This window comes from Carlito syrichta, unplaced genomic scaffold (assembly GCF_000164805.1).
Source record: "Carlito syrichta isolate Samal-C Ts95f unplaced genomic scaffold, Tarsius_syrichta-2.0.1 Scaffold115711, whole genome shotgun sequence".
Taxonomy (NCBI): domain Eukaryota; kingdom Metazoa; phylum Chordata; class Mammalia; order Primates; family Tarsiidae; genus Carlito; species Carlito syrichta.
In genome coordinates, this window is record NW_007059807.1 from 365,349 (window position 1) to 392,710 (window position 27,362).

Here is a 27,362-nt window from a genome sequence, read left to right on the forward strand (position 1 = left end):
GGGGGGGGGGCTCTATCCACCCATCTGGCAAAGACACTGCAAGGGGATCCAGTTCAGAGGGACAATAAGGAACTTGTGGTCTTGAAAGGCCCTTCCAAAGTTACGAGACTTAAGTCTCTGCAGAACAAAGACATCTGGTTCTGGCAAGGCTGCTTTGCTGAGGACAGGTCAAATGGAAAGAGGGAGAGAAATGCTAGAATGATCCACTTCTCTGTCCCCAATGCTGGCTCTGACCTGTCCCAGCACTCTCATGCAAGCAATTCTGGGGAGCCTCGATCCTCGGGGCCTTCAAAGGGTCCCCATAAACGGGGATAGTGAGTGTGCCTATGGACTTGAAAGGGATAGTCAGATCTCATGAACACTCCTCCCTTGGCTGGACTGGAGTATCTGCTGGAACATCGTCTCCCCTCAACACATCCCGTTGCCAAGATGACTCGGTGGTGTGTCTGCTTAACAGGAGCTGGGGAGCATGCCCAGGAGGGGGGATCTATCCACCCATCTTTAAAAGGAACTCTGAATGCCACCACAGGGGCACCGTGTGTTCTCTCTCCACATGGAAGCAGTTATTGTGCCCAGGTTCAGGGCTGCTCCCTGCTGGGCAGGGAACCTGTGGAGTCTGACCCATATGATGCCCTTCCAGCAAATTAGTCTCTCCCCATCCCAGCTCCATGCAGAGGCACGTTCCTGGCCACTCCACGGGAGGGATGAGGGCTTGGCGCTCATCGAACACCAGCAGACCAAAGTGAGGCCAGGACTGCCGGCAAAGGGCTCTGGGCCATCAGAGTAAGTCACGTCACTTGGGGAACTCAACTTCTTGGTTCTCATCTTTGTGCTTCAGAATCCAGAGCCTTCCTCCAACAAACAGAAAGGCTGAAACCACCAGCCACACAAGGGTAGATGCTGGGGGTGGGAGAAGGATGGGTCTCCCAGTTGGCAGTGCCACCTTCAGGCGTAGAGAACACAGGGGTCTCTCAGCTTGTGGCAGGAATTCGAGCCCACGTAGATGGCCCCGTAGAGGCTAGGGAAGGGCAGCAGAGAGCTTGGTGCACATGAACATGCTTCCACAGCCCCCTTGCCTGCCCCTGCCCACTCCCCTCCACACCTGGCCAGGGTCAGTTTGTTGGCAACACTGACCCACCAAAAACAGAACTGCTTTTGCAATGCATATATTATTACATCCTTATAAACGTGGCTGCCAGAAGGAAAACATTTTTATGTGCTGTGGCTGCACAAATGTTCCACAAGGTGATTCCAACGAGTCTGAAGCCGGAGCCCAGCCCACGTGTCCCCAGCAGGCACCCTCCTCCTCTCCGTGGCCTGGAGATGGGATGACATGGGTATGTGTTTGGAGACCAGCAAGCCGCTGTCCTCAGAAGGGGTGGACCGCGCCTCCCGCTGCCACGAGGCATCTTCTGGCACAGCCAGGAGGGCGGGGCTGGAGACAGCTAGCACACCCAACAGCTAGTGGCTGTTAGCCTCCTGCACTGGAGCCCCGAGGCAAAGGGTCTCGGCTTGTCAAGGCCTTGACCACCTTGACTTTACCTTACACAAAGTAAGCAAATGTACGTGAGATGCCTAGAACGGCGCAGCGCTCACTAACCACGCAATCAGAACGCCACTCCCCAGGACTCTTCTCCTGGTCCTTGGCTTCCTGGTTACCCCGCTGTGCTGTGGGGCAGAGGCCGGGACTCAATATGCTGCCAAGCCAGAAGATGACAGTCAGCCAGCCTCCCAGGATAGGTTAGGCCTGCCTAGTTTAGGAAAAATTTAATGAAGTCTCAAACTGTATATATTTACAAGTCTCTGCTTGCAAGTTATATGGTAGTGGGAGTGATAATAGCTATTATTTTTTGAGCATAAAACTGTTGAATTTTTCTATATCTACTCTACAATGAGATTTTTTTTGAGTTGAGGTCTCACTCTGTTGCCCAGGTTGGAGTGCGGTGGCATGATCACGGCTCACTGCAGCCTAGACCTCCTGGGCTTAGATTGACCCTCTGGCCTCAGTCCCCCAAACAGTTGGGACTAGAGGCGCGTGTCACCATGCCTAGCTAATTTTATTTATTCTTATTTTCTGGTAGAGACAAAGTCTTGCTATGTTGCCCAGGCTGGTCTCGAACTCCTGGGCTCAAGTAGTTCTCTTGCCTCAGTCTTCCAAAGTGCTGGGATTATAGGTGTGAGCCACCGTGCCTGACTTACAATATCTTTTAAAATAGGCATCGCCAACTCCATGGTGAAGAAATTGAGTTTCAGGGAAGTAGAATGGCTTGCCCAGGCCACACTTCTGGGAAGTGACTGGACTAAGACCTGAAACAAGGACTGGGTGATTCTGAAATCTGTTTCCTTTCATGAGAAAACTCTGCTGGCTCAATTTCATCTATGTGCTTTCCCAGAAAAGTGAGGACAAACCACAATCCAGGGTTTAGAAATTCTGAGCAAGGCCCAGCCCTGCCTCCTCTGCCTCTGGTCCTTTTCCCTCCTGGTCCTACCCTTCACAGTGAGGGATGGTTGTTGGGAGACGTCTCACGCCAGCTTTCCTTCTCAACCCGGTGCTAGGTCACTCCACCCCAAGTCATCTGGCAAACATTCACCGTCCCTAGAAGCCACGCTGCCCAAGGGTCTCCACCCCCAAGCCCAGGCAATCCACAGACACCAGGAGCACGTCGGCAGCTGCAGCTAGCCATCCCCAGCAGACATGCACTTCTGGGACCCCCGAGTTTGGCCCAGTCCACCCTTTGTTCTTTGTACCTGAAAGGAAGGGCCATGGGCTGCTTCCCCGATAGAAATGCACTGCCTGGCCTAACTGCAAAGCACAGGTCAGGAAGACTTCCCTGCATGACACTCAGGCAAGTGTCTCTGCCAGTGTTTTACTGCCTGAAGAGATTGGGGGCGCCTACCGCTGAGTGGGGAGAGAGGGTTGGCTTGCAAATGACCCGCCTCATCTCTCCACTCAATAAAACATTTCACCTTCGTTTCTAAATATTTAGAATCTGGGAGAAAAAGAAAAAAAAAAACAATGAACATCTGCAGGGCCCTTCCCTGGATGGGAAGCCTTGGATCTCTTTGCAGAGATTTATGGTCTTGCCTCTTTCCCACGTCTCTGCTGTCACACAGGAAAAGTGACCTCTCAGTACAACCTCCTTTCCAACATGTTGGTACGTGGCTTGCGGCTTTTTTCACTTGCTCCACAACCCTCCCGTGGGGCCCCCATGGCAGCCTGCCAAAGGGCACTGTCCTCTATCTTGCCTTCCCTCACGCCGTTCACCAGCCTCAGCAAGGAAGGTACAACTTGGCCATAAGGAGCTTCCACAAAGACTGCAGCTCACCTTCCCCCAACAGCCCACAGCTGCAGGGATCCAACAAAACACTTTATCTACCATGTTTCCCAGTGATGTCCCTGAGAGACATTTTGGGGGTGGGGGGAAACAGAAAAGATCATAGTGAAGGAGGCGGGGCAAGGCTTGGAGGGACATGGCCTGGCAGCATCACTACATCCACTGTGTCCTGGCCAGCTGGGGAACGTGGCTCAGGCATTCTACCTCCATTACTTGTGCCAAGTCCACCAACCTCTTGTCTGCTGTCTACACTGAGATGGGTGTGGGGCACAGCCTGGCATGACTGTGGAAGGGACTCTGAGAGCCGCCAGCAAGCTGAAGCTGTCAGCCTTTTCCGGATGGGGCAGGGGAGGCAGGAAGGCGAGGGTATGCCTGGAGCCACGTGCAGGAAGCGCTGCCGCTGAGTGAGGTGGGCCGGGTCATGGGACTTGGGAGACCCGCTTGGCCTGGCTGAGGAGTGCTGACTGCTGCTGGCTGGGATGGCTCGTGGGGTCAGTGCCTAGTACATGGCTCCAAAAACAAGCAGCCTTCCTTCCTGACACATGTGGCCAGTGTGAGAGACCTCAGAAAGTCGAGTTTCCAGAGGAAAAACCTAGGCCTGGGACACTGCGATGTGTGTAATGCAGGAACTCAGCTGAGGAGGGCTCCCACCTGACTCCATTTCACAGTGGTCACCTGAGCCCTGGCCACTCGCCTCCAGCCCTCCCAGCCTGTCGCTCCTCTTCCACCCATCTTCGTTTTGCCCTTGTCATCTCGTTCCTTGAGCTGACACCAGCTTCTTTGCTGACCTCCTTGCCACAGGCTTGTCCTGCCCAGCCCTCCTGGGGCCACCCATTCCAGGCCCTTGCCACCTCTCTCCTGGACGACTCTAACAGCCTCCCCTGCCCTCCCATTCCAGGCTGCCAGCAGAGCAACCATCTAAAAACAGATCCAATCAGATCATTTGACTCCCTAAAGATCTTAAAACCCTCCTCACCACCCCCAGCAGTGAATGTGTGCCCTGTAGTCAACTTGCACTCTGCAGATCAACCTGGGAGCCAAATACACACCTGCAGGAGGGGCCCAAGGGGGAGACTGCTTGGCAGGCCCCCAGGAGGCCTGAGCCCACAGGGACTCCACCATATCGGCTCTGTTCGCAGGGCCTGCCCACTTCTCCACAGGTCCACAGCAGCTGCTCGTGCTGGTAGCCAGAAAAGGAGGAGCTGCCAACAGAACGTCACCAGGTACCCTCCACTGGGCAGTGTCCTGTCTATCTTGAGCTGACTGCTCAGTGCATTTTCATTTGATTGTTTATTTAGCAGCCACTGAATGTCAGGCATAAGGGATGGATTAAGACCCAAACAGCGTGATGGGGTACAAAGCAGCATTAAAAAATTTTTTTTTTAATTTATTTTTTGTTTTTTATTTTTTTGAGTTGGAGTCTCACTCAGTCGCCCAGACTGGAGTGCAGTGGCCGCTCCCGGCCACCACAGCCTCACCTGCTGGGCTCCGGCGATCCTTCCGCCTCAGCCTTCCAAGTAGCCGGAATTACAGGCATGCGCTACCATGCCCGGCTGATTTTTTGATTTATTGTAGAGATGAGGTCTCGCGGCCCAGGCGGGTCTCGAACCCACGGGCTCAGGCAATCCACTCACCTCAGCCTCCCAAAGGCACAAGATTACAGGCTGAGCCGCCGAGCCCAGCTGGTAGCATTTTTAATCACAGGTTCAAATCCTGGCTCTGATTCTTACTGGTTAAGTCATATAGGCAAGCTACTTAACAATGTGAACTTCAGTTTCCTCATCTGTTAATGAGAGTAACTTGACCTCTCTTGCAATCTAATCAAAGGGGATAGCCTGCACAACCAATGCGTGTTCACTCTATCACCGAAAGGCTCAACTTTCCTGGAACCTTTGTCTCCCAGCCAAGGCAACCACGGACATTTTCCCAAGACCCACCTGGGACATACAGTCAAAGCCTGCAGCCCTCGTTTCCGTTTGCTCAGAAGCTGCGCATCATTAACTAAGATCTGTTCACCTCACTGCCCTCTCCATGTTACTTACATTGGAAACCAGCACCAGCTTCAACGCACCTCAAATGAATTATGGGATCAGCCGTTAGAATGATGACAGAGCATGAATCTCCTCATTAAAGCCCAAGAGCAAAAGGCAAAGCAAACAAGGTCTGCAGCTTCGCCAAGGTGTGCTGAGGACAGGCGCTCAGCAGGCCTGGGTTTGGCTTGGCAGGAGGCACTGCTCACAGTGAGCCGGAACCAGACTCTGGCCGTGGGCTGACAGCTCTGATTTAAACTATTAGGAAGGCTGAGGATTAAATATTTGTCCAGGTCACTGTAAACCGGGTGGAATTATAAACAGCTTGGAGCGGTAAGTGATGCAGGAAGCAGTCTCCGGATACAGATTTAGGATTTTCCACCCACTCCCCAGGTGGCAGGGTGTGGGTGAGGCAGGCTGTGGTGGAACCAGCTGCCTGGGCTTTGGCTGCCCCTCCCCAGCCAGTGGCCCCTGGACAGTAAGAGCCACTTCCATGCCGAAGTCTGGGCTCTGCCCCATGAACACTGGTGCCCATTCCTGGGACAGAGCAGGGGACAGCCCTGCCAGAGGCCAGCAAGGGGATGCTATGATCCTTCTGGTTTCCAGCCCAGACACAGCTGAGGCAGTGGAGGTGCTGCAGGTGAAGGGTCTGCGGTTCCAGCATGCACCCCAGGAGCGGTGGCTGACACCTGCCTTGCACCGCTATTTTTCAAATGCATGTAGGTGCTGTTGTCACTAACAGAATACACATTTACTTATAAGATTTACTACACTGATCTCTTCTGCCATACGTTTTTTCTGTCAACAGCATAACTATCTTATAGGAAAGAAATGTTCTGAGGTTAAAAGGAACCCTCATAGAAAGTGAGGCACTGTTGGAATGGGGGAAGGGGAAGGGCACCCTTTCAGGGAGGCCCCTCCAAGGAGGTTCAAAGTTGTACAACTTCTTCCAACACTGACTTCGCTGAAGGCAAAGTGTGGATCCTTCCAGAGCCCAGGTGTGCTTGGACTGTACTTTTTCTTTTCCCTTTACGCCAAGCATCCTGCTGTACTGCACTAGCACAAGGTTAAGGCCTTCTCTTGGGATGGGGGCCTAACGGGGCTTGAACACATCAAAGGGCTTAAGCATGGAACTTCCCTTCAGATGGAGTGTCAAGGGTCTGAAACCCATTTAGATGCTTACAGTAGTTCAGTAGTTTGGGAAAGTCTGCTTCGGGGAGGTACTGCCTTCCAGTCCAAGTGCAAGTTCACTTTAAACCTAGCCCGGGAGGGACAGCTGAAGACAGGTAGCTACTGATACCCAAGCAAAAAATGGGTGAGAGAAAGGTACCCAGTAGCACCTCTCAAATCTTAACATGTACATCCATTACCTAGAGAATTTTGTTAAAATGGTAGGCCTGAGTGGGTCCCAAGATTTCTGGATTTCTAACAAGCTCTTTGGTGATGCAGATGCTGGTCTCGTAGGTAAGGCAGCAAGGTGCTGACACCCTGAGCTCAGGCGAGCTGCTCCCAGAGAGCTGGCCTGACCGATGGCACGGTGCACAGGCATGGAGCTGAGAATTGCCTCTCGCAGCAAGACAGGAGTCTGAAGTATAAAGGGATGTGGGGCCCTGCACAGTGAGAAGCATCGGCCAGCACCTTGTCCTCGCTCGGCAGGAGGCCAGAGGGCAGTGGTCGGGATGGGCAACCTCCCCAGGTGGGGCCACTGCTCACTCCTCTCTGCAGGTTAGTGCTGAGGCTGGCACCTGTGGGCACTGGCAACTGGCCAGAAACAGGTGACTCCCATCCAAGAACTAACCAAGCTCAATCCTGCTTAGCTTCCCAGATAAGAGATCGTTGCGCTCAAGGTGGCATAGCTGTAGACAGGGTTGGGTAACTCTACCTGTCTGGTAAGGCTGCCTCCGAGGTTCATGGTGCCAGAGCCGGACTTGTTGGTCTGCAGCCACAGCATCACTGTGGAGGTCAACTTGTAATGGGCAGTGCGACCACTGGACTTCTCCTGGGAGGACGAGACAAAGATCAGAAGCTTGGGCACAGCTTGAGCTGAGGAGAACCTGAACCGGTCCTTTGAACTCAGGGTCATCTTAACACATCCCTTCCTAGGTCATTATCACATTACCTATCTTATAAAATCCCAGCTGGTTTTTAAAGGGACAGCATCTGCCGTCACATGTATTAAGTTCTTTTGGGAACTTTATCATCAATGACAATTGCAATCTTGACTTATCTTTATCCAAATGGCTTTGGGGCCATAATCTTCAGGATTAGCAGGGATTTATAGATCACAGCATTCCCTTTGCATCTGCTAGAGAGCTTGGTGTGCCTTCTACATTTAGTGTCTCAGCTACCCCCTGCCAGTGAGGCTGTACCTGCACTTCCACCACGTGGATGGAATCCCAGCAGCCTTTGATCTTCTTTGATCCATCTCCAGCCTTCTTTATGAGGATTACTCCAGCAAAGCCATGATCCAGATCCCAGAGGTAGACAGAAGAGACGCCGCCTTCAAAATACCTGCATGAAACAGGCCCATGTGCCCATTAGATGCTAAATCACAGATCATCAGCCCAGGTGCCCAGGCTGTCGCCCAGCAAAGGCTCACCCAAAAGTCTGTCTAGGATGAAGGGTCCTCCCTGCAATGGTTCCATGGTTGATCTGTGGATGTGTGTCTGTTCATGCTCTGATTGGGGGAAGGACACAGCATCCTTCAGGGTTAACACAGGCTTGGGGGTTCTGCCACTTCCCCTAGCTTTGCAGTCTTTGGCAAGCTTAACAAGCTGTTCCAGGCACCCATTTCTCACTGATAAGGGAGGCAGCAGTGAAGGATACACAGGGGAGGCCACTGCTGCCAGACTGATCATTGTTTGGCATTTCTGTCTTTCAGGATGGCTATTTTACAGGGGAGGTGAGAGAAAAATGCAGCAACAAACTCCCCCCTAGCCTGACTCCTCCAGAGCCTGGCAGACCAGGGTGCTGAGGGTCTTTCAGAGCAACTTCCCACCAAGCCCCAGCCGGAAATCAAGGGCTATGCCTGGGACACAGTCTTCTCCTCAGATCTGAGTCAATATGGAAAACTTTATAATTAAGATAAAAAGGAAGACAGAAAGAAAAGGCTAGAGGAGAAAAGGGGACCCCACATCCCAGAGAACCAAGTCAGCTACTGTGACTGACTGAGGCTGCGGTGAGCAGAGAACAGAAAGGGAGCCTCTGAGCCTGCTGAAAATGAAAATGCTGGGGAATCTCATCTCCTCTGGTGAACACATACTTTATCAGAAAGTCTGGGGCCTGACTGACCCCCCAGCTAAGCCCTGAATCAACAGTGCAGCAGGGACCTTCTGGGAACACACTGTCCTCGGCCCTGGACAACACTTGGGTGGGCATGAGCTTAAGGGCCTGGGAGTCAGACAGACCCGTGCCTGCTCTGGCACCCCCAGCTCTGAGCTATGCTTGTGTGAGCATCCATTCAGTAACTGTTCACTAAGGAATACCAGGGACCAGCTGTGTGGACACAGGCTTTAGGGACAATATCTACGTTTGAGGACTGTTGAGAGACAATAACAAAATAATGTAGGAAAGTAGACAACTGACAAACAATTGTTTTCATTATTAAAATTAAGTACTAAAAATTGCCATGTATTTGTAAATTATGTTTCAATACAGCTCATATATAATAAAAAATGCACATGGTAAATGTTAAATACTTAAAGAATGTGGGTGAAGGGTACACAAGAATTCTCTGTGCTCTTTTTTTTTTTTGCAATTATACCATAAGTCTGAAATAAAATCAAACTGAAATTTTTTTTTAAAAAAGGTCAGTAAGCCGGGCTCGGTGGCTCAGCCTGTAATCCCGCGTCTTTGGGAGGCTGAGGTGAGTGGATTGCTTGAGCCTGCGGGTTTGAGACCCGCCTGGGCAGTGAGACCTCATCTCTACAATAAATCAAAAAATCAGCTGGGCGTGATAGCGCATGCCTGTAATTCCAGCTACTCAGAAGGCTGAGGCGGAAGGATCACTGGAGCCCAGCAGGTCGAGGCTGCAGTGACCGGGAGTGGCCACTGCACTCCAGTCTGGGCGACAGAGTGAGACTCCAACTCAAAAAAAAAAAAAAGGTCAGTACATGAGATATACCAGAGTTTAACTAAGAGACACTTAGACCAAGGACCCCTCCTGGGAAGAATGGGAATTTCCTGCATGTGGTCAGAAGACACCAATACCCTGGCTGTTCTTTCTTCTCGCCCTAACCCGCCACAGCTCCACAGAGCACCCAGGGGGCTCCTACTCAGGTAGGCTGCCCTCGCCCCCTCCCTCTAGGACCCCTTCAGGCAGACTGGGGCTACTTCCTGCTGAGGACCACGGCCTATTGTCCTGTCCTACTTCTTATCTGCACTACCCACTGTGATGAAGCCCTCAAACTGAATTCACAACTGTCCCTGCCACAGTAAGTCTGTGCAGGAGGGTAGTTGACGGCAGGCCTGCCTGCTAAGCCAGGAGTCACTCAGGCAGGTCTGTGGGATGGAAATGTCAAGTGCCAGATACTGAGCTAAATGGTGGTCAGACAGCTGAGGGTGAGGAAGGGTTTGGCTCTGGCCAGGCAGCACAGTGTGGGACTACAAGAGGAAAAGGATGAGTGAACAAATAGACATGCCTTTGGGGCCAGAGCTCAGTGCCACCTGAGGTGATATCCAGGAAACTGGTCAATACTCGTCATCAGAGACCCCACTCCAGAAGACAATTTCTCTTGTTCCAAACCTCTCTCCAAACTCCCCTCTCCCCAGGCAGGCGAGGTAAGCAGATATATGTTTGGTTTTAGGACCCGAGGTCCCATCTCCCTCTACAGGGCCCTCCTCGTCTCTGGCTCCATAGGAAGCTGGGCACACACTGGGCTGTTCTGGAATGCACCAGGGACATGTGGAGATGGACTGGTCGGTCACCTTGCTGGACCCAAGGTTTGACAGTGCTCAGATGACTTGCAGCATAGGCTTAGTAATCCTTTCCAGCTAGTACTCCTGGGTTCTGGACACTTCCTCAAGTTCACAAGTTAACCTCTGAGGCCCGTCAACACTACTGAGGGAAGAGCAACCCACAGCAGACCCACTAATACCCTTCCTGTTGGCGACAGATGGCTTGGTTCTAACACAAGGTTTTCCCTTTCAGTCGGCTTGTAGGGAGAGCAGCCTTGCAGCAAAGAGGGGGAACAAAAACAATCAACTTTGAAAACTGTGGCTTTTCTTGTCCTGGCAAAAAGGATGGGCTGATAATTCCCTCTTTCCTCTGGTCATCCTGGGAAGAAGACTTTGCTGAGGCCCAGAGGCATCCCATTCTTCTGCTGGTTCACAGCTTGTGGCCCCACCTTCTGTGAGCTGCGGTGCTGTTCTTGTCAAAGGCTTGCTTTCCAGTGTGCTGGTGGAAAATGGGGCGGGGCTAGGTGGGGGGGGTGTGTTGGGGGAAGCCTGCCCTGGTGGCTTGACAGCCTTTGTAGACACTATCTGGTGACCAGTTCAAAAGCACCAGGTAGCCTAAGGTTACTTCCCCTCAATCCCATTCGTTAGCATTCTGTTTCTTCCAGAAAAATAAAACAACAGCATGAAAGTTTTATAAGGTGAAATGGGCTGTTTCCACTCCAATGTCCCACCCTGTGGCCCAGCTCCTGCTCTGGGCAGCTTCTCCCTGGCAAGCCACACTGACCAGGTCTAAAGTTTCAAATGCTAGAGACACAAGGAGGTAAAAATGCAAGCTCAATTGTGACCTCCTTTTGGGTTACTATTCTTTTACCCCAATTTTAAAAACTTACTGTAAGAACACTATAAATAAAAGGAAATTTAAAAATTAGCCCAGAAAACCATAAATCAACTTATCCCATAAATCTGATTTTTCCAAATTCCCTTTCCAGTCCAGATGCATGCCTTTTACATAAGCATCAGCATGGCACCAGTACCATGTTGAGTTCGGTTTTTCTCACTTGGCACAGTCATTAGCGCTTTTCCGTGAAGCCACATGATCTCTATGATCATTTTTAACAGCCAAGACAATATTCCATTGGGTGGTCTTCTCATTTACAGCCAACCTGACTATTGAGAAAATGACGACGACAGAGTAAGAGGCGATGTTGTTGGTCTCTCACTTTGCCTCTGTTCCTCTCTGAATCAGGTTGTTCCCAACTGGGGCGGCGGGGGGGCGGGCAGACGTGCTGAGACCCGGCCTCTGCAGGTATGGCCCAAACACCACCACCGTTCAAGAATGGACTTGCATGCTATTCACCACAAGGGATCTCCGGGGACTCTAGAGGCCGCAAGTCTCAACCTGACATTCCAAGACAAAGGGAGCAGAGAACTGAGCGATGAGAAAGGCCCGGTGCGGAGTTGCCCGGAAGCACCGGCCTCTCCCAGCAAGTGCTATCAGGATGGCTCCATGCACAACTGGGTGGGAGGTGACTTGAGGGCGCGCAGACAATCCCCCCCCCCCCCGCATGGTTTATAGCTCTGCTCTGTGCGTGAAGAATTAATTAAAGAGGGACCTCAACAAGTTTTTGAAAATTTATTCTTACCTACTGTACTTTGATCATAATGATGTGAAACAAGGAAAAAAATAATTTTTATGTGGTTCGCATTTATGAGTTTTTACATAAAGGCTTTTGTGGGTATTTTAAGAATGTGCTAAAATGTTGTCTGAAACCACATAAAGCCATCTGAGGAGTCGCCCGCCAGAACTAACAGCACACACATGGAAGCACTTTAACTGGCCTTTGTATATTTAATGAGTCAAATAGTATTAATATTGTTTAAATGCGAACATGCTATTTCAATAAGGTGGCTCCACCATCGCAGCGACTCGCTCTTGGGCCTTGCACGTCAATGTGAGTGAGTGATCAAATGTGGCCGAGCGCTGACAGCAGGCTGCAGAGGAATTAGCCGGCCCTGCCTTGGCCTCTGCCCCTGGCTCGATCTTTTCAAAACTCCCAGCCCTCCAGAGGGGAAGCAGGATGGGCCCAGGATCCACGACCACAGCTCAGCTGATTTTGGCTCAAAGGGAAAGCCCAGAGTTCCGCAGTGAGGTCTTGGTAGGGGGACAGCACCGAGAACCTCTTGTAATATGGAGATCTGAAGATAAAAGCATGGACTTTTCTCAGACCTCTCATCTAAATGGAGGTCAGGCAACACAGGCCGAAGTCAAAAAACATGGTCGAGAGGGTGAACAATATGCTCAAATCAGGACTCTCCATTAGCAGGACAACAAAGGGGCCATCTCAGGAGGGCTGTGGAGAAGCTGCCTTGGACAAGCATTGATTAGAAGCAGGGGAGCTTAGAAGCTCCAAGAAGATCAATAAGAGTTGGGGGAATGACAAGGAGTAAAACACTGGAATCACCTCTGCTGGTGTCCACCGAAGAGCTAACTCCTTCAACTGAGTGCCATCTGTTCTACACGTGGTCCTAGGTGGCTTTCAAGACTTTCCCAGGAAAGATTCATATTTTTTAAGGCAAATAGGATGGCAGAGAATTCAGACAGCTGGGACTAAGGAGATGGGGCCATTTGAAAACTAGTACGTTAATTACAACAGGCAGTGCACAGGTTTCATAAACTCCAAAAGCAAACCAAGGAGGCACCTCTGAGCTAACTGAGCCAGGAGCAAAAGATGAGACCTTCCGATGGGACTGGCGATTTACCAGCAGAATCAATTACAACTCAACATTGGGTGGTGTTTACTCTCTATCACCTGCTAGATCCCTAAACTTGGATCAGCTAAATGCCTAATGTGTCAGGAACTCTCTTAGAGTTATAGGTCATTTCTCTCTGAAAATCACTCTCCCAGTTGAAATAATGTCACAATCACATACACAGATTCTATGTCCATAACTCTTCAACCACAAAACTTCAGGGGGGAAAGGAGAAAAAAAAGGGACAACATAATACTTCACACTCAAAGGACCTACTGTACAAAAGAAAGAAGAAAATAAAACATTTCAGCTCCAAAAGCTTTATGGAGTGTCTAAAGCAAAGGTATGTGTGGAGTCCAAGGATGGAAATCTGTTTCGGGAATCTGAACTGTGACTATGAATTACCCAATCCCCAGGCTCAGCCAACATTGGGCTGCAAATGTAACTGGGATGATGAGACTAGAGTGGACTTTAAAGCTGGCCTTTACTCCTTCCTTTCAAATTGCCTCTTGGGAAAATAGCTGGATTTATAGCTCAAATACAAAAGCTCCCAACAGGTAATGAGTCTCATGCCACAAGAAGCAAGGCCAGGACAGACCTGCTGGGAGCAGGGCTTTCTAGCACTGGCCAAGAAACAAACTCTGTGGTTCTTGGGTTCACTTAGACATGGCCTTTCGGCCATTACTGGGCAGAGCCACCTTCACACTGGGCACACGGGCCAGGAGGCTGTGGCAGACTGGGATCTCTGGCCCGAGTCATCTGAGCTGCTCAGGCACAGGCAGTGCCCACAGACCCAGAACCCAGACAAGTCAGGGAGCAACCCCATAAGGTAACCCCCACAGACACTGGAATGGGGGTTTTCTCTGCAGCTGACTTCATTAAATAAAGCCAAGGAGTATTTATTTGGCACCAATATGGTGTCAAAGACTTTTTTCTGGATCAGAGGCCAGATCAGAGGGGCTCTCCCAGCTCTGACCAATTTGGTGGTTGCATCAGGGCCTGTATAAGGCAGACCAAAGCACCACAGGGCAAGTTCCTAACATCTTAATCAAATCTCTGTCAAAGCTCTGCTTACACACCTCCAGTGACAGAAGACTCAATATCTTCCCAAGGCATACATTTCTGTTCTGCACAATTCAAATAATACTTTAGACTTGAATGAAAACTTCTTAACTCCTGCCTTCTGGAACCACACAAAGTAAGAACAAATGCCTGACCCCATATAGTCCTTTTAAACATCCAAAACTGGCTTACATAAATCCCAAGATTTGTCTTTTCTGGCATTCCCAACCTTATATGTTCCCTGTAAGTCCCAATACCTTGTTTACCCTTCTGAAATACTCCAAGTTGTCAGTGTCCTTCTTACAGGTAAAAGAACAGAAAACAATGCCCCGACTAATCACTAAACAATGCAAAGCAGAGACTAGCATGTCTCTCGCACAGAGGCTACCTCTCCCTCAAGGACTCCCAACCCAATCGGTGGTCTGGCCATCACAACTCCCTCACTCTGACACACACTGAGCTTGCAGTCATCTCAAATGAAAAGCTTTGCTTATGTGTTGTTATGAGATTGCCTCTCACATCCTATACTTTAGAACTTGGTATACGGAACCCCAAAATATCACTTTCCACTCAAATCTGTTATATAAAATTCTTGAAGACATGGCTTCAACATTTCAACTTGTCTTCTGGGATTCTGAATTTGTTGTCTTCTGTATCCTATCCAAGCCACCCTTCCTGGAAGGCTTTACCCACCGGAATATAGACAAAGGCAGGACACCAGGCAAGTGAGGACCCACTTGGCAAGGACCCACACAAGGCAAGCGTGTGGACTAGCTCTCTGTACTACAGAATGCCAAGACTTTCTAGAAAGAGGGCTGGCAGCCGGAGTGCAGCTTCTGTGGAGAAACTGATGGTCCAGTAGGAAGGAAGGCTGTGGTCTGGGAGCTTCTTTCATGGCGGGACACAGCACAAAGACAGGAATGCCCACAGTCTCGCCTAAGTCCAGAAGACTTGCTAGGGTTCAGAAGGGAAAGACAGGAGGGCAAACAAGAAGTGGTACTGGCTAACAGGCTGGCTGAAGGGCTTCGATTTTAAATTTTAAGTGTTGGTGTAAGCTGAGATGAGCAGAATTCCTCTATCTCCTGGAGCCACGCTAGGAACACTGGTCGTCAAAGGCCCCAGGCTGCAAGAGTCCACAGAATTCTTCCTTTTCCTACTCTGTGTTCTTCGGTCACGTGTGGTCTGTTTCCGGGGCTGCAGTAAATAGTAGCAGCAAGACCTGGGATAAACAGTCACATTAGCTGGCTCTTAGTCATGACAAGGACAAGGTCACACGGGCACTAATTCAAACAAACTCCCATGTTTGACGACTGTCTTTATGGCAAAGAAGGGGAAATCAAACCCAGAGGCAGAGCCATTCCCTTGCTGAGGTTCTGGCCCAAAGACAATACCTTTTTGTTCCTTCCCAGCCGAAGACAGAAATGAAAACCTGCAGCTATCAGCAGTACTTTGTGGTTTTGATCATTCTTAACATCCTTACAACATAAAAAGGGCACCTGGTACTCACAGGTGGGAACAATTCAACTCCACCCCAGGAAAAAAAGAAACACTCCAATTTGTTCAGGGAGGCACCTAAAACCTAGCCTTTCCTTGCAGTGCAGACCCACATTCCTTTTTCCTCCTCTGGCTCCAATTTGGCCACCTTCGACAAACTGAGCCTATCCCCGTTCACTGGGAAGGCATGGGCACTGCCCAACGGGCATGAGTCTGCAAAGCCCACAGAGCTGCAGACAGCACATGAGGGCTGGAAAGCACTGGTGGTCCCAGCATCCACTCAAGGTTGCCTCTGGAAAACAAGTTCATGGAGACAGGACGAGGAGTTCATGAAAATGCAGCCCAGGAGCACTTGCCACAGCACTGGCAGGGCAAGCACTTGACGACCGGCAGCTGCTGGTTTTCACCAGGTTCTTCCTCTCTGGGCAGAGGAGGGGAGAAGACACCCTCGACGTGTTCTGAGCTGCCCAGGAAGCATCCTGTCAAGAAACACAAGATGTTGCTTGCTGGGAGTGGTCTCCTACACAAGCCCGGGGCTGGACCTGGCTCCACACAAAATGGAGAAAGATCCGCATGTGGCTTTGGGCAGGCCATGTCCAGACGCGATACGGAAACTCAACTGCCCTTGAGTATGTGGAGACCAGCTGTTTTCACCACCGTTTACAGGATGTGGCCCCCAGTCTGCCTGTGGACACGGGGCAGGTATTTGGCGGAAATTCCTTCCAGCACACACAGGTGCAGCAATCCCCTGAGCAAACATACCGATGGGCTTAGGCATGTGCGACTTTAATGCCAGTTGCGCTCAGAAGTGCACATCTGGACTGCGGCTGTCGCACTTTACAGCCGCTCTTTACGAGGTTTTTATTTTTTTACTTAAAGAGAAATAATGAAGCCCTCTCTGGAAACAATGGTGCCGCTGGAGAGGCTGCCAATCTGGCTCTGGGATTTGTTTTTGGGATTTGACCAAACGGTCCACACTCGGCACCAACATGGCCATCTTCTGCCCTCTGGACTACCTGTGATAGCACTGCCGGGCCCATGGAGCCGCCCCAGGAGACATCAACAGTCAAGACTTCCTGGGGCTTCAAAGCCATCACTCTCACCCAATGCTGCCATTTTTGGGAGCCCACTCTGTGACGGGGCTTTGCAGACATTATTTTACACTTAAGAAAACTATAACCTAGGGAGATAAGGAATGGGCCTAAGCCACAGGGCTGAGAAGTGGGGACCTGGCAGTGGACGTTGGGTCTGGCTAGCCCCAGAGCCCATGTTCTGTCCCCATGCCAGGCCTCTGGCCATTCCAAGACCAAGACATCCCATCTGGTGGGAGGTAGCACGTGGAGCACTGGTGGGCAGGACAGGGCCAGCCTGCAAGCTAGATGCAGAAATGAAGCCACACCACTGAACACGCTGCCTAAAGGCGGAGGAAGTGAGGAGAGGAAAGGAGCCCAGAGGGTGAGCAGGAGTGCAGGGCACACCACCGAGCACCCTGCACTGGGAATTCTGGAGAGTCCTCTGCCTCAGTGAGGCAGCCAGGGCCCTGGCCACACCCCTGCAGACCACCTGTCCTTGATCGTTGCACAAAGCAGGTGCCTTCACAAGCACCTTGGGCAGGGGAGTGCCAGGTCTCTGGCTTCCAGCAGGGGTCTTGCTCCAGCATATGGAACTGCACAACCCAAAGACTGTGCCTTTTGGTTATAGGAACCCAAGAATTCTGGAGGCATCCGAGTCCCTGATGCTGACTTAGGGGATCATGTTTATAAGCGAACTTGCTTTCGGCTGGGCTTGATGGCTCAGCCTGTAATCCCAGCACTTTGGGAGGCTGAGGCGAGTAGATTGAGCCCGTGGGTTCGAGACCCACCCGGGCAACTTGGTGAGACCTTGTCTCTACAGTAAATAAAAAAAATTAGCCGGGCATGGTAGCACGTGCCTGTAGTTCTGGCTACTTGGAAGGCTGAGGCGGAAGGACCGCCGGAGCCCAGCAGGTAGAGGCTGCGGTAGCCGGGAGCATGCCACTGCACTCCAGTCTGGGCAACAGAGTGAGACTCCAACTCAGAAAAATAAATAAATAAGTGAACTTGCTTTCCACACACTCCTGTTTTCCATTTAACTTTCTTTTAGCAGATGAAAATCAGGCAGTGAAGCAAAGTCTGCAGCCTTAGGATGCCAGACAAAGGGAACCTGCGGCGATGCTCATGTCACTAATCCCTGGGGTGGGGGTCAACATGCAAGCCTGCCTAGACCCACTCGTTAGGGGTTCTAGAACCATAGCAGATAGACCCACTTAAGAGCAGCTGAGCTGGGCTCGGTGGCTCAGCCTGTAATCCCACGCCTTTGGGAGGCTGAGGTGAGTGGATTGCCTGAGCCCGCGGGTTCGAGACCCGCCTGGGCAGGCGAGACCTCATCTCTACAATAAAATCAAAAAGTTAGCCGGGCGTGGTAGCACGCGCCTATAATTCTAGCTACTCAGAAGGCTGAGGCGGAAGGATCGCCGGAGCCCAGGAGCGGCCACTGTACTCCAGTCTGGGTGACAGAGTGAGACTCCAACTCAAAAAAAAAAAAAAGAGAAGCTAAAACCCATACTGTGACAGCAGACGCAGGCTCCGCTCACTCCCCCCCAACACTGAGAGTGCTCTCCAGACCTGTCTCCCCATTCAGTTAAAACAACACAACAGAGGTGAGCTTGGATTTCCCCATTAACTGCTTCCAGTACTTCCACACAAGTCCAAGGCTGTGGCAAGCCACAGGCCCACAGCAGGCAGGGCAGTTCTCAGAGGCCCACAGCACACATGGCTGAAGATACAAATATATGTTCAAACCCAAATGCTAATTAGCTGCTGACAAGCTGAAAGCCAGAGACAACTTCCCTCTCTGTACCCTGCTGCCCTTGGAGCGCATGCTGCAGAATCCTTCTGGAGACCTTTAAATCTGGGAAAATGTCCTACCTCTGGGTGAGGAAAAAAGAACACAGACCTCTCTGAAAGGGATGGGGATGAAGGTGGATGTGCCCAACCACACAGTCCCTTCTAGCTCCAGAACTTTCTCCATTCCTCCCACCTGCTCTGCCTGCCACCTACCCACAGGGGGTCTCTGACTCCAGAGGCCTGGACATTTCTGGCAGTGGAAAGCTTTTAACTACAGACCTCGATCAGACCAAGGGAAGCAGCCCTCCTCTTTTTGAAGACTGGTCAAGGTCTTCCCTCTCCCGGCCTCTCCAATCCAACTTCCAAACTGCTTCTGAAGGAATGCATGTCAAGGCTGTCTAACCCTAGAGCTCTTCAGATGCACCTCTAGAGCTAGTGCCTGTGCACCTCTCCCCACCCCGGCATCCTGTTCCAGCCCTCATCCTCGAACAAGAGCACCTGGAGCCACCTCAGAGCACTGCTTCTGATGTCCTCCCCAGCCAGGGTACCTGGCTGCAAATGGAGTCCCCAAGACCATCCGAGGTTCAATGACTCATTAGTGGAACTCACAGGACTCAGCACAGAGTCATCCTTATGACCAAGATTTATTACAGTGAAAGGATACAAAGCAGTCAGCCAAGGGAAAAGGTGTGTGGGCTGAGTCTGGAGAAACTAGGCACAAGCTTCCAGTGCCCTGCACAGCAGTCACACAGGATGCACTTGACTCCCCCAGCAACAAGTTGTGACGACACGTGTGAGGTGCTGAGTAGCACAGAAGCTCACAAGAGACTCAGTGGCCAGAGTGTTATTGGTAAGTACCCTCTAACTAGTACAAGGTAAAATTCCAGACTCCGCAAGAACAGGAATCAGCATAAATCACGTTGTTTGCAACGTTTATGCAGTGTGAGCTGCTCTTATCAGGGAATGGTGGGAGGCCTCCCGAAATCCAAGTCTTCAGATGCCATCATGGGCCACCTTGGCAAGCAGGCCTTTGAAGAATAGCAGTTTCAGGCCTGCTCTGCTAACTCTTCTCTGCACAAGGGCAGAGCCCCTACAATCATCCCCACAGTTCCCTCCTTAGCTGCCTTACCTCAAGTCCATCCCTCTGCTTTTCCTGACCTCAATACCTGGCTTTTCTTCCCTCACAGCACTTATCAAATTGTGCAAGCATTTTGTTCCTTTGTTCACTTATTCCTGTGTGCACCTCCGTCTTTAGCCCCGTGAGGAAGGGGTGGGTCCACCTTGTTCACTGCTGACCCTAGAGCTTGGCACCGTTCTTGGTGGATTCTCAGTGAACTCTTGGTGACTGATCTCAGGACTCTCCAGTCACCACAGATGGGAACTACTCGCATCTTCATTTGGCCTCAGTTTACCTCGATGAGGAGGACTGAGCAGGAGACACAAATTCCATTTGCAAGACAGAGATTTACTCGAGCTTTTGCCATGGGCTGGGAACCACAGCCTCCTTGCATGACGGTGGCATCGGATAGCCTGCTACCTCACCACACTCACCACCCAAACAGCCCCATATCCACAATCATAAACGCAGAGTATAAGATGTCCATACAGATAACTGCTGCACCATTCAATCAGTCCTGTCACCCCAGCAGCTTAAGCGTTGCTAAGTGGACATATGGAGTCAGTGTAGGCCCCTGCCTGATGGCCAGCACCCCTCCACAGGTTGGAAACAGGTTCAGAAGGGTTAACTCACTTGCCCAAAGTCAGGCAGCAAGCAAGGGAAGAAGAGAGAATCAAGTCAAAATTCCTCTAAAGACAAGGTCCTCCCTGTTTTGCAGTTGGGCCTCAGACATCGTGGTGGGTCAGAGGCTTCTGCTGGGAGAGGTCTGAGTCTCCTGCTTGGGAGGCCCCCAGCATCTCGGCTACCTGCTCCCACATTGCTGTACTGTTTCCTCAGAATTTCTGCCCCTGGCACTGTGATTCTCACAGGATGGAAACACTACTGCTCCTCAGGCTCCGTGCTTCCATCCAGAGGAGGGTGTGCCCCAAGGGGCCTGGGCTGCAGCTGGGAACTTACAGTTTCAAGGACCTAGGAAACAAGGGACAAACGTTTTTCCCCCACACAAACATGGAGATCCTGTCTCTTCTGGGCCAATGATCCTCAAACATCATCTGACCAGAGAGATGGAGAATAGAAGGAAGGAACAGGAACAATCCCAGTTCTACAATGGCCCAGAGGGCAGAGATGCTGGGATGCCCTGAGACTGCCACCAGGATGCCAGGCTTGTTTCACTCTGTGAACTTCTTCCAGACAAGGAAGATTGGTTGAAAAAGCTAATTAAAGCTTTTGGTGATTACTTCAGACCTGAAGCAAGGGAGAACACAAAATGCCTCCCCACCCTGCTCCTCCACCCCTCCGACTCTGGCCTTCATTAAGCTTTGATTTCAATCAATTGCACACCCACTAAAATTAACTTATAAGGCCAATAAATTGCAACCGCATGTTTGAAGGTATTATCTGCTCCAAGCCAAGAGCCAAGGATTGCAAAGCACGGGGCAAGATGTCTGGAGCAGATGGGAGTAATCATCTTTGGAAGAAAGCAGTGCCAGCCCTTCGGTCAGAACATCTGGTCTTGGGCAGAACTTGGGCCGACAGAGGCCAGGGTGAGACCCAACACAAAAGCTCAAGCAGGGAAAGTTTCCCATTTTCTCTGGGCACCTGAAAAATCAAAGTGCGGATCTTGGGGTTCATGGCAGCCAATTGGTGGCTCACAACATAGGTAAGATGTTTCTCCAGCAGCTGCAAGTACTCACCCTACAGCAAAGGTTCCACTTCTAAGTCCCTACCAAGAAAAATGGATCACTTAGGTCAAGAGATGAGGTTTTGTAACTAGGCTTGGGCCTAAAAAAGCAGGGTCAACTCTGCTGAGGAGGAATGTGTCAAGCAATTCCACGAGCCAGTGCCCCAGAGTGTGCCCTCTCTGCTGCCTCTCCCCACTGCCTGGAAGCTCAGTTCTAGTGACACTCCCTGGACTGAGCTGGGTCCGCCCATCAGAGGTAGAAAGCTATCTTGGGCTTGGCAGAGAGGAGGGAGAGAAGTCCAGATGTTGGGGGCCAGGTGGGAGGGCTAGCTAGAGAAGGGAAGCGATGAAACTGAAGATGCGGAGACGAGATAATGCCTAGCCCCAGCACTCTAGCAGGCGTGCCTGTCATCTCCTAAGTATTCTCAACAAACTGACTCTTGTGATCAAACATCAGGGCTGTTGGGAAGCGCTATCAACAGCTGTGTGATAGGTTTTCTCAGGGGAAAGCCCCTGAGGATGGCACAGAAGGGAATCAATAAGCGTGGGAGGACTGGCGAGTGAGTGTGTGACAGGTACCCAGAGCTGATGGACACCAAAGGGAGCCCTGCAAGACACACAGCTCAGCCTCTTGGGCCCCTATTAGCCTTCTGCCCACCTGCTGAGTGGGGAGTCACTCTCAACTGCTGGTCCTTTAAATCCACAGGGGAGGAGAGGATGCCACATCCCCAAGGAGTTATAAGCCAGAAGGGCCTGCTGGTCAACCTGTCCCCTGGCTTCAGTTCCATCGCCCTGGGCATACTGATTCCATGTGCTGATGATTAATTCCAACTCCCTGCAAAGTCAAAGTCGTTACAGACCCAGGGATCAAAGCCCAGTGCCTGCAGACAGAATCCAAATCTTTCCCTCAGGATCCAATGAAGGAGATTTTATCTCTGGTGACAGAAGGAGCCTCTGGGGAGACAGCAGGCACTCCCGCTCTGCAGAGGCTGCTGTGGGCTATGGGCTCCTGTTCAGTTATCAGATTCTGCTCACTCAAGGCCATCACTTTGCTGATATCTCCCTCCACCCATCTTGTTAAGAAGAGCCTCAAGGAGTAAGAACAAGGCTAACAGGCTTACAATAGGTGTGGGATGTGTGTGTGTGAATCAAGGGGCCTCACCCATGGCTGTGCACACAGCTAGCATGCCCACAGAGGGCCAGTCCATCTAAATGCATGAGCCAGCAGGGGCATGACAGGGGTACTGGCATAAGAGAGCACCCAAGGCCTCTTATTTTCCAGTTTTTTCATGGGGGGGAGGTCAAATCTCTGTTTGTGTCCAGTGTGACCTTCCCAGCATAAACCAAAATATCAGTCCCTAAACCAGCTCCCTGGAAGCTCGCTGCGGCACAACGTTCCCACAGGAGGATCCCAAGCGTCAACGTGGCCGGAGCCTGGCAGCTCTCAGTGTTTTTGACCAGGTGGGTGGGCACGGGGCCTGAGCACAAGCCAAACACAGTCCTAACAGCAACTCATCAGAATCCAAGAACTCAGACACACCTGAAGCCATCAGGAATTAAAGACCGGGTCAACACAGGGTACTGCCCAAGCTTCGGTTTGAAGTAGGTGCCCTGGACTGCCCTATGTAGCCCTCCTGGGCACAATGATGTGCCTGTCCTGCTCTCAAGGGGTGGCTTCCCCAACCACTCTCTCTTTATTCTGACAAGATGGGTCTGCCTGAGGCTCTGGGCATCTCCCACCAGGCCAGGGGCACAGGCCATCTTTCTGGCCCCTCATGCAGCAGCTCAGCATGACCAAAGCCAGGAAATAGCATCAGGTGGGTGCCTCCTCTCAGTAACCTTTGCCTGAGCCCATCTGCCAACATGAACACACAGGTGGCAAAGTCAGGAAGAGCTGCGAGGCTTCACTCGGGACAACAGACGGGCCTTTCTATGGAAACGAGTCTGGATGGGGGAGGGCAAAAATGATGGATGAAAAGGTAGGCATGACCCCTGGGTCAGCCTGCTCCCTAGAAAACCCAGTGTGACCCCTGGCCCATGCCAAGGCCTCCCAGCTGACATCCCAATGTTCCAAAACCACGGGGAAGAGAGCTCATGCCCCAGGCTCCCTCCACTACCACCTGAGGGAGGATCTGAGACTGAGGACCTCTGGAGACGAGCAATGCACCCAAATGTTTAAAAAAATTAAAAAAAACCTGTTTTCATAATTTTTAGACCAATCCAAACAAGTAGCTCAATAATAAAACACTGAGTGCAAGCTGGGCAAGGTGCTCACACCTATAATCCCAGCGCTTTGGGAGACCAAAGGGGGAGGATTGCTTGAGCCTAGGAGTTTGAAATCAGCCTAGGCAAAATAGTAAGACCTCGTCTCTACAAAAAAACTTAAAAATTAGCCAGCTATGCAGGAGACTGAGGTGGGAGGATTGCCTGAGCCCAGGAGGTCGAGACTGTGGTAAGCCATGATCATGCCACTGTACTCTTAGCCTGGGCAACAGCATGAGACCCAGATGCCAACAACAACAACAACAACAAAAAACCCAATCAACAAACAAAAAAGCCACTGAGTGCAGCCTCCTAATATAAAGGAGATGAGGCCAGGCAACCTCCTCAGGTATAGACGGCATGCATGGTAGGTCAGCTTTCCCAAGTTACAGGGGACAACATCTAGCAAATGCTTTCAATTTCTAACTTAACTGAAAGGGCAGGCTGTGCTTCTGAAGTATTCTGAGGAACTAACAAAGATATAAAATGGGCCAAATATGAGGAGGACCCCCCCCAAAAAAAACCAGAATTATCTTTGGAAGGACAGGTCCCTTGTAGAACAGGCTTCCCCCACTAGGTAAGAGTTCTGGGAACCCATCAGTATCAGTGTACCAGCTAGCATTGTTGTGAAAGAGATTTGTAGGAGAAACATCCCAAGTTGTGGCAAACAGGTGACTGGTTCTTCCACTATAATAACACACCTGCCCCCACCATACTGAGTGTTCAGCAGTTTGTCACCAAAACCAGCATGACCCCCGTGCCCCACCCTCCCTATTCACCTGATCTCTCCCCAAGTGACTTGTTTCCCCAGATGTAAAAAGTCTTCCAAAGGAAACGTTTTGCTGATGTGGAAGAGGTGAAACAAAAACTGGCAGAAGCACTCAAAGACATCAAAATTGATGAGCTCAAAAACTGGAAAAAGTCTTGATAGGTAGATTGCAGCAAACAAAGAATACTTTGAAGCTGACAAGTTTAAACATGTAAGAATGAACACACAATTTTTAAATAAATAAATTCCAGTTTTTTTGTGTTCCCCTTCATATGCCCAAATTGCTTTCAAATCTCCTTCCAATTTCAGAGAGACTAGGGATGTGCACCTCCTGGTTGACAGGTATGCGTGCACATTCCAGGGCACCAGTCACAGGCTGAGTTCATTGCTGCCTTGGGGACTCCGGCACAGTGGCACCTATGCCTGGCTGGCCCCTTCGACATCGGAGTTCAGCCTGGATGTCACCTCAAGAAGCCTTCCTGGGCCACTTTATGAAAGGAACAAGTTGCTCCCTGTCACATCACCTATCAGCGCTGACTTGTTCACTTGTCTATTGTTCATTGTCCTACCACATAAGTGTGATAGGGGCAGGGGCCTTGTCTGACATGTATAAGGCACATTCCCAGGACCTAGAGAGCATCTGGCTTGTGGTAGGACCTCAAACATCTGTCAAGTAACTGAATCAACCTTAGACTCCAGAATGGGTATGGATAGTTTGATATCCCAGCTTCACCACTGCTTCACCACTACACTGCGTGAACATGGGTCAGCTGCATCACCCTTCTAATTATTAACTCATTTGTAAAAGGGGAAGAATTCTCCCTCACGGGGCTGTCGTGAAGACTCAATGAGAAGACTGACAGAGAAGACCAGGAGCCTTGTACAGTCACTGGCAACTGATATCATCACCACTGTGCTTTTATCATCTACATTATTGTTTTAGTATGAAACTGATTCCACTTAGGTATTCTTGCTTAATAGCTGGACTGGCATCTTACCAAATTGCCAAGTAAAATAAACTAGTAAAAAATAACCACAAATAAACTAGAGCAGGGAGCCAACTTTCAGCATCAATGGGGAAGGAGCTATTCTACAATAGGACAAAGTTCTAGCTGTAAGAACCTTCAAACACTGAAGCCTATTTTAACTAAATTATTGAAAATCAACAACTTGTGGAAATTTTAGGCAAGTACGGATTCACATCCTAGCTCTTCACCTCCATGTGCGGTGGTTTTATGTGAGTCAGTGAGCCTCTGAGAACCTCAGTCTCATCTGATAAAAAGGGGGCAAAATCATCCTTCCCAGAGGTGCTTGTAAGAATCTATTAAAGGTAATATATGTAGGCTGGGTATGGTGGCTCGTGTCTGTAATCCCTGCACTTTGGGAGGCCAGGGTACAAAGGACTGCTTGAGACCAGGAATTTAAGACCAGCCTGGGCATCACAGCAAGATCTTGTCTTTAAAAAAAAAAAAATTGAAAATATTAGCTGGATATGGTGGTGCACACCTGTAGTCCCAGCTACTTGGGAGGCTGAGGTAGAAGGATTGCCTGAGCCCAGGAGGTCAAGGCTGCAGTCACCCATGATAGCGCCACTGTACTCCAGCCTGGGCAACAAAGTGAGACTCTGATTCCAAAAAAAAAAAGATAATGTATGTAAAATATCAGCAGATGATAAAGCTGTATTATACAGTGATATATTTGGAGGCTACTGCAATGGTTAGGGTCATTTATTCATGACGTCCTTAGAACTATGCTTTTGTATCTCATTTATATGCTTAAGGGTTACAGGTTTTCTTTGTGTGTCAGACTGAGAAGTGTCATTTTCCTCCCAAACCAACTTCTAAAAGACATGTTAGAGCAAACAGCTGTGAACCAGAAGACCATTCCAGCTGTCTGCAAAGACGTGAGCCTCTTACATCAAGTATATTATAACACACCAGCTGTTGGACAACTCTTCAGATGCTTCACTTTTCCTACTGCCTTTTTCTTTTCTTTTTTTTGAGTTGGAGTCTCACTCTGTCACCCAGACTGGAGTGCAGCGGCTGCTCCCGGCCACCACAGCCTCAACCTGCTGGGCTCTGGCAATCCTTCCGCCTCAGCCGTCCAAGTAGCTGGAACTACAGGCGCGCGCTATCATGCCTGGCTAATTTTTGATTTATTGTAGAGATGAGGTCTCGCCAAGTTGCCCAGGTGGGTCTTGAACCCGCGGGCTCAGGCAATCCACTCACCTCAGTCTCCCAAAGGTGCGGGATTACAGGCTGAGTCACTAAGCCCGGCACCTACTGCCCTTTTCTTGCATACATTCTAGACCAGTGGCATGCCAACTACCACCACTACCACTAAGAGCCAAATGCCACCAACCCCAGGACTCAAGAGGTGGTTTTTATATTTTAAAAGGGTTATACAGAAAAAGGGAAAAGACAAAGAATAAGCAATAGAGACCTTACATGGAATGCACGTCTAAAATGTTTATAACTGTCTCTTTTCAGAAAAAAGTTTGCCAACTCCTACCCTAGATGACAGAATCTGTACTGAATTCATATTGCCTATTTTACAGTTTTGCAATATCTTCAGTATAGAACTTACTTTAAAAAAAAAAGTCTGAGGATGACCATCTCTGGAAACTTTCATAAATTTCATAACAGAAATAATTATGTGACCAATTTTGGCAGCTGAGGAAAACTGCTGGGGCGGGGGGGCACACCTCATCAACAAGGGTACCCGCATAATCAACGTTTGTATACCTAACCCTGAATTGTACTCCACATCTTTAAAATACAATACAATACAATAAAATAAAATAAATTATGTGACCATTCTTTTTGGTGCAAGACAGGATTAGAAGAGGGCAGAAAGGAGTCTAAACAGACCCAGCAAAAATGCTTTCCTAGGCAGGGGCCAAGGTCCCCAACAACTTGGAATTTAGCTAAATGTTTGCTGCCACGGTACTATGAGGTAAGGACCCAGACTCATCCTGTCCTGGCAGCTAACCTGGAAGCAGGGGCCCCTGAGCTCCAGGTCAGAACTGTATGTGGTCAGTAAAACTCAGAGGGGCCTCTGGACACAGACAGATCTGATTCCTAGCTCTACCCGTGCCCTGA

General features: G+C 50.2%; 1 protein-coding gene across 1 annotated transcript in view; it reads right to left on the reverse strand.

The window, feature by feature from the left end:
- The window catches only part of CAPZB (capping actin protein of muscle Z-line beta subunit), a 90,959-nt gene that overhangs the window by 9,836 nt on the left and 53,761 nt on the right, over window positions 1-27,362 (reverse strand). Inside the window, exons 5-6 of the mRNA XM_008073594.2 lie at window positions 7,735-7,876; window positions 7,248-7,364 (exon numbers count right to left, since the gene is read on the reverse strand). Coding sequence (XP_008071785.2) covers window positions 7,248-7,364; window positions 7,735-7,876 — 259 coding nt within the window. The remainder of the gene's footprint in view (window positions 1-7,247; window positions 7,365-7,734; window positions 7,877-27,362) is intronic.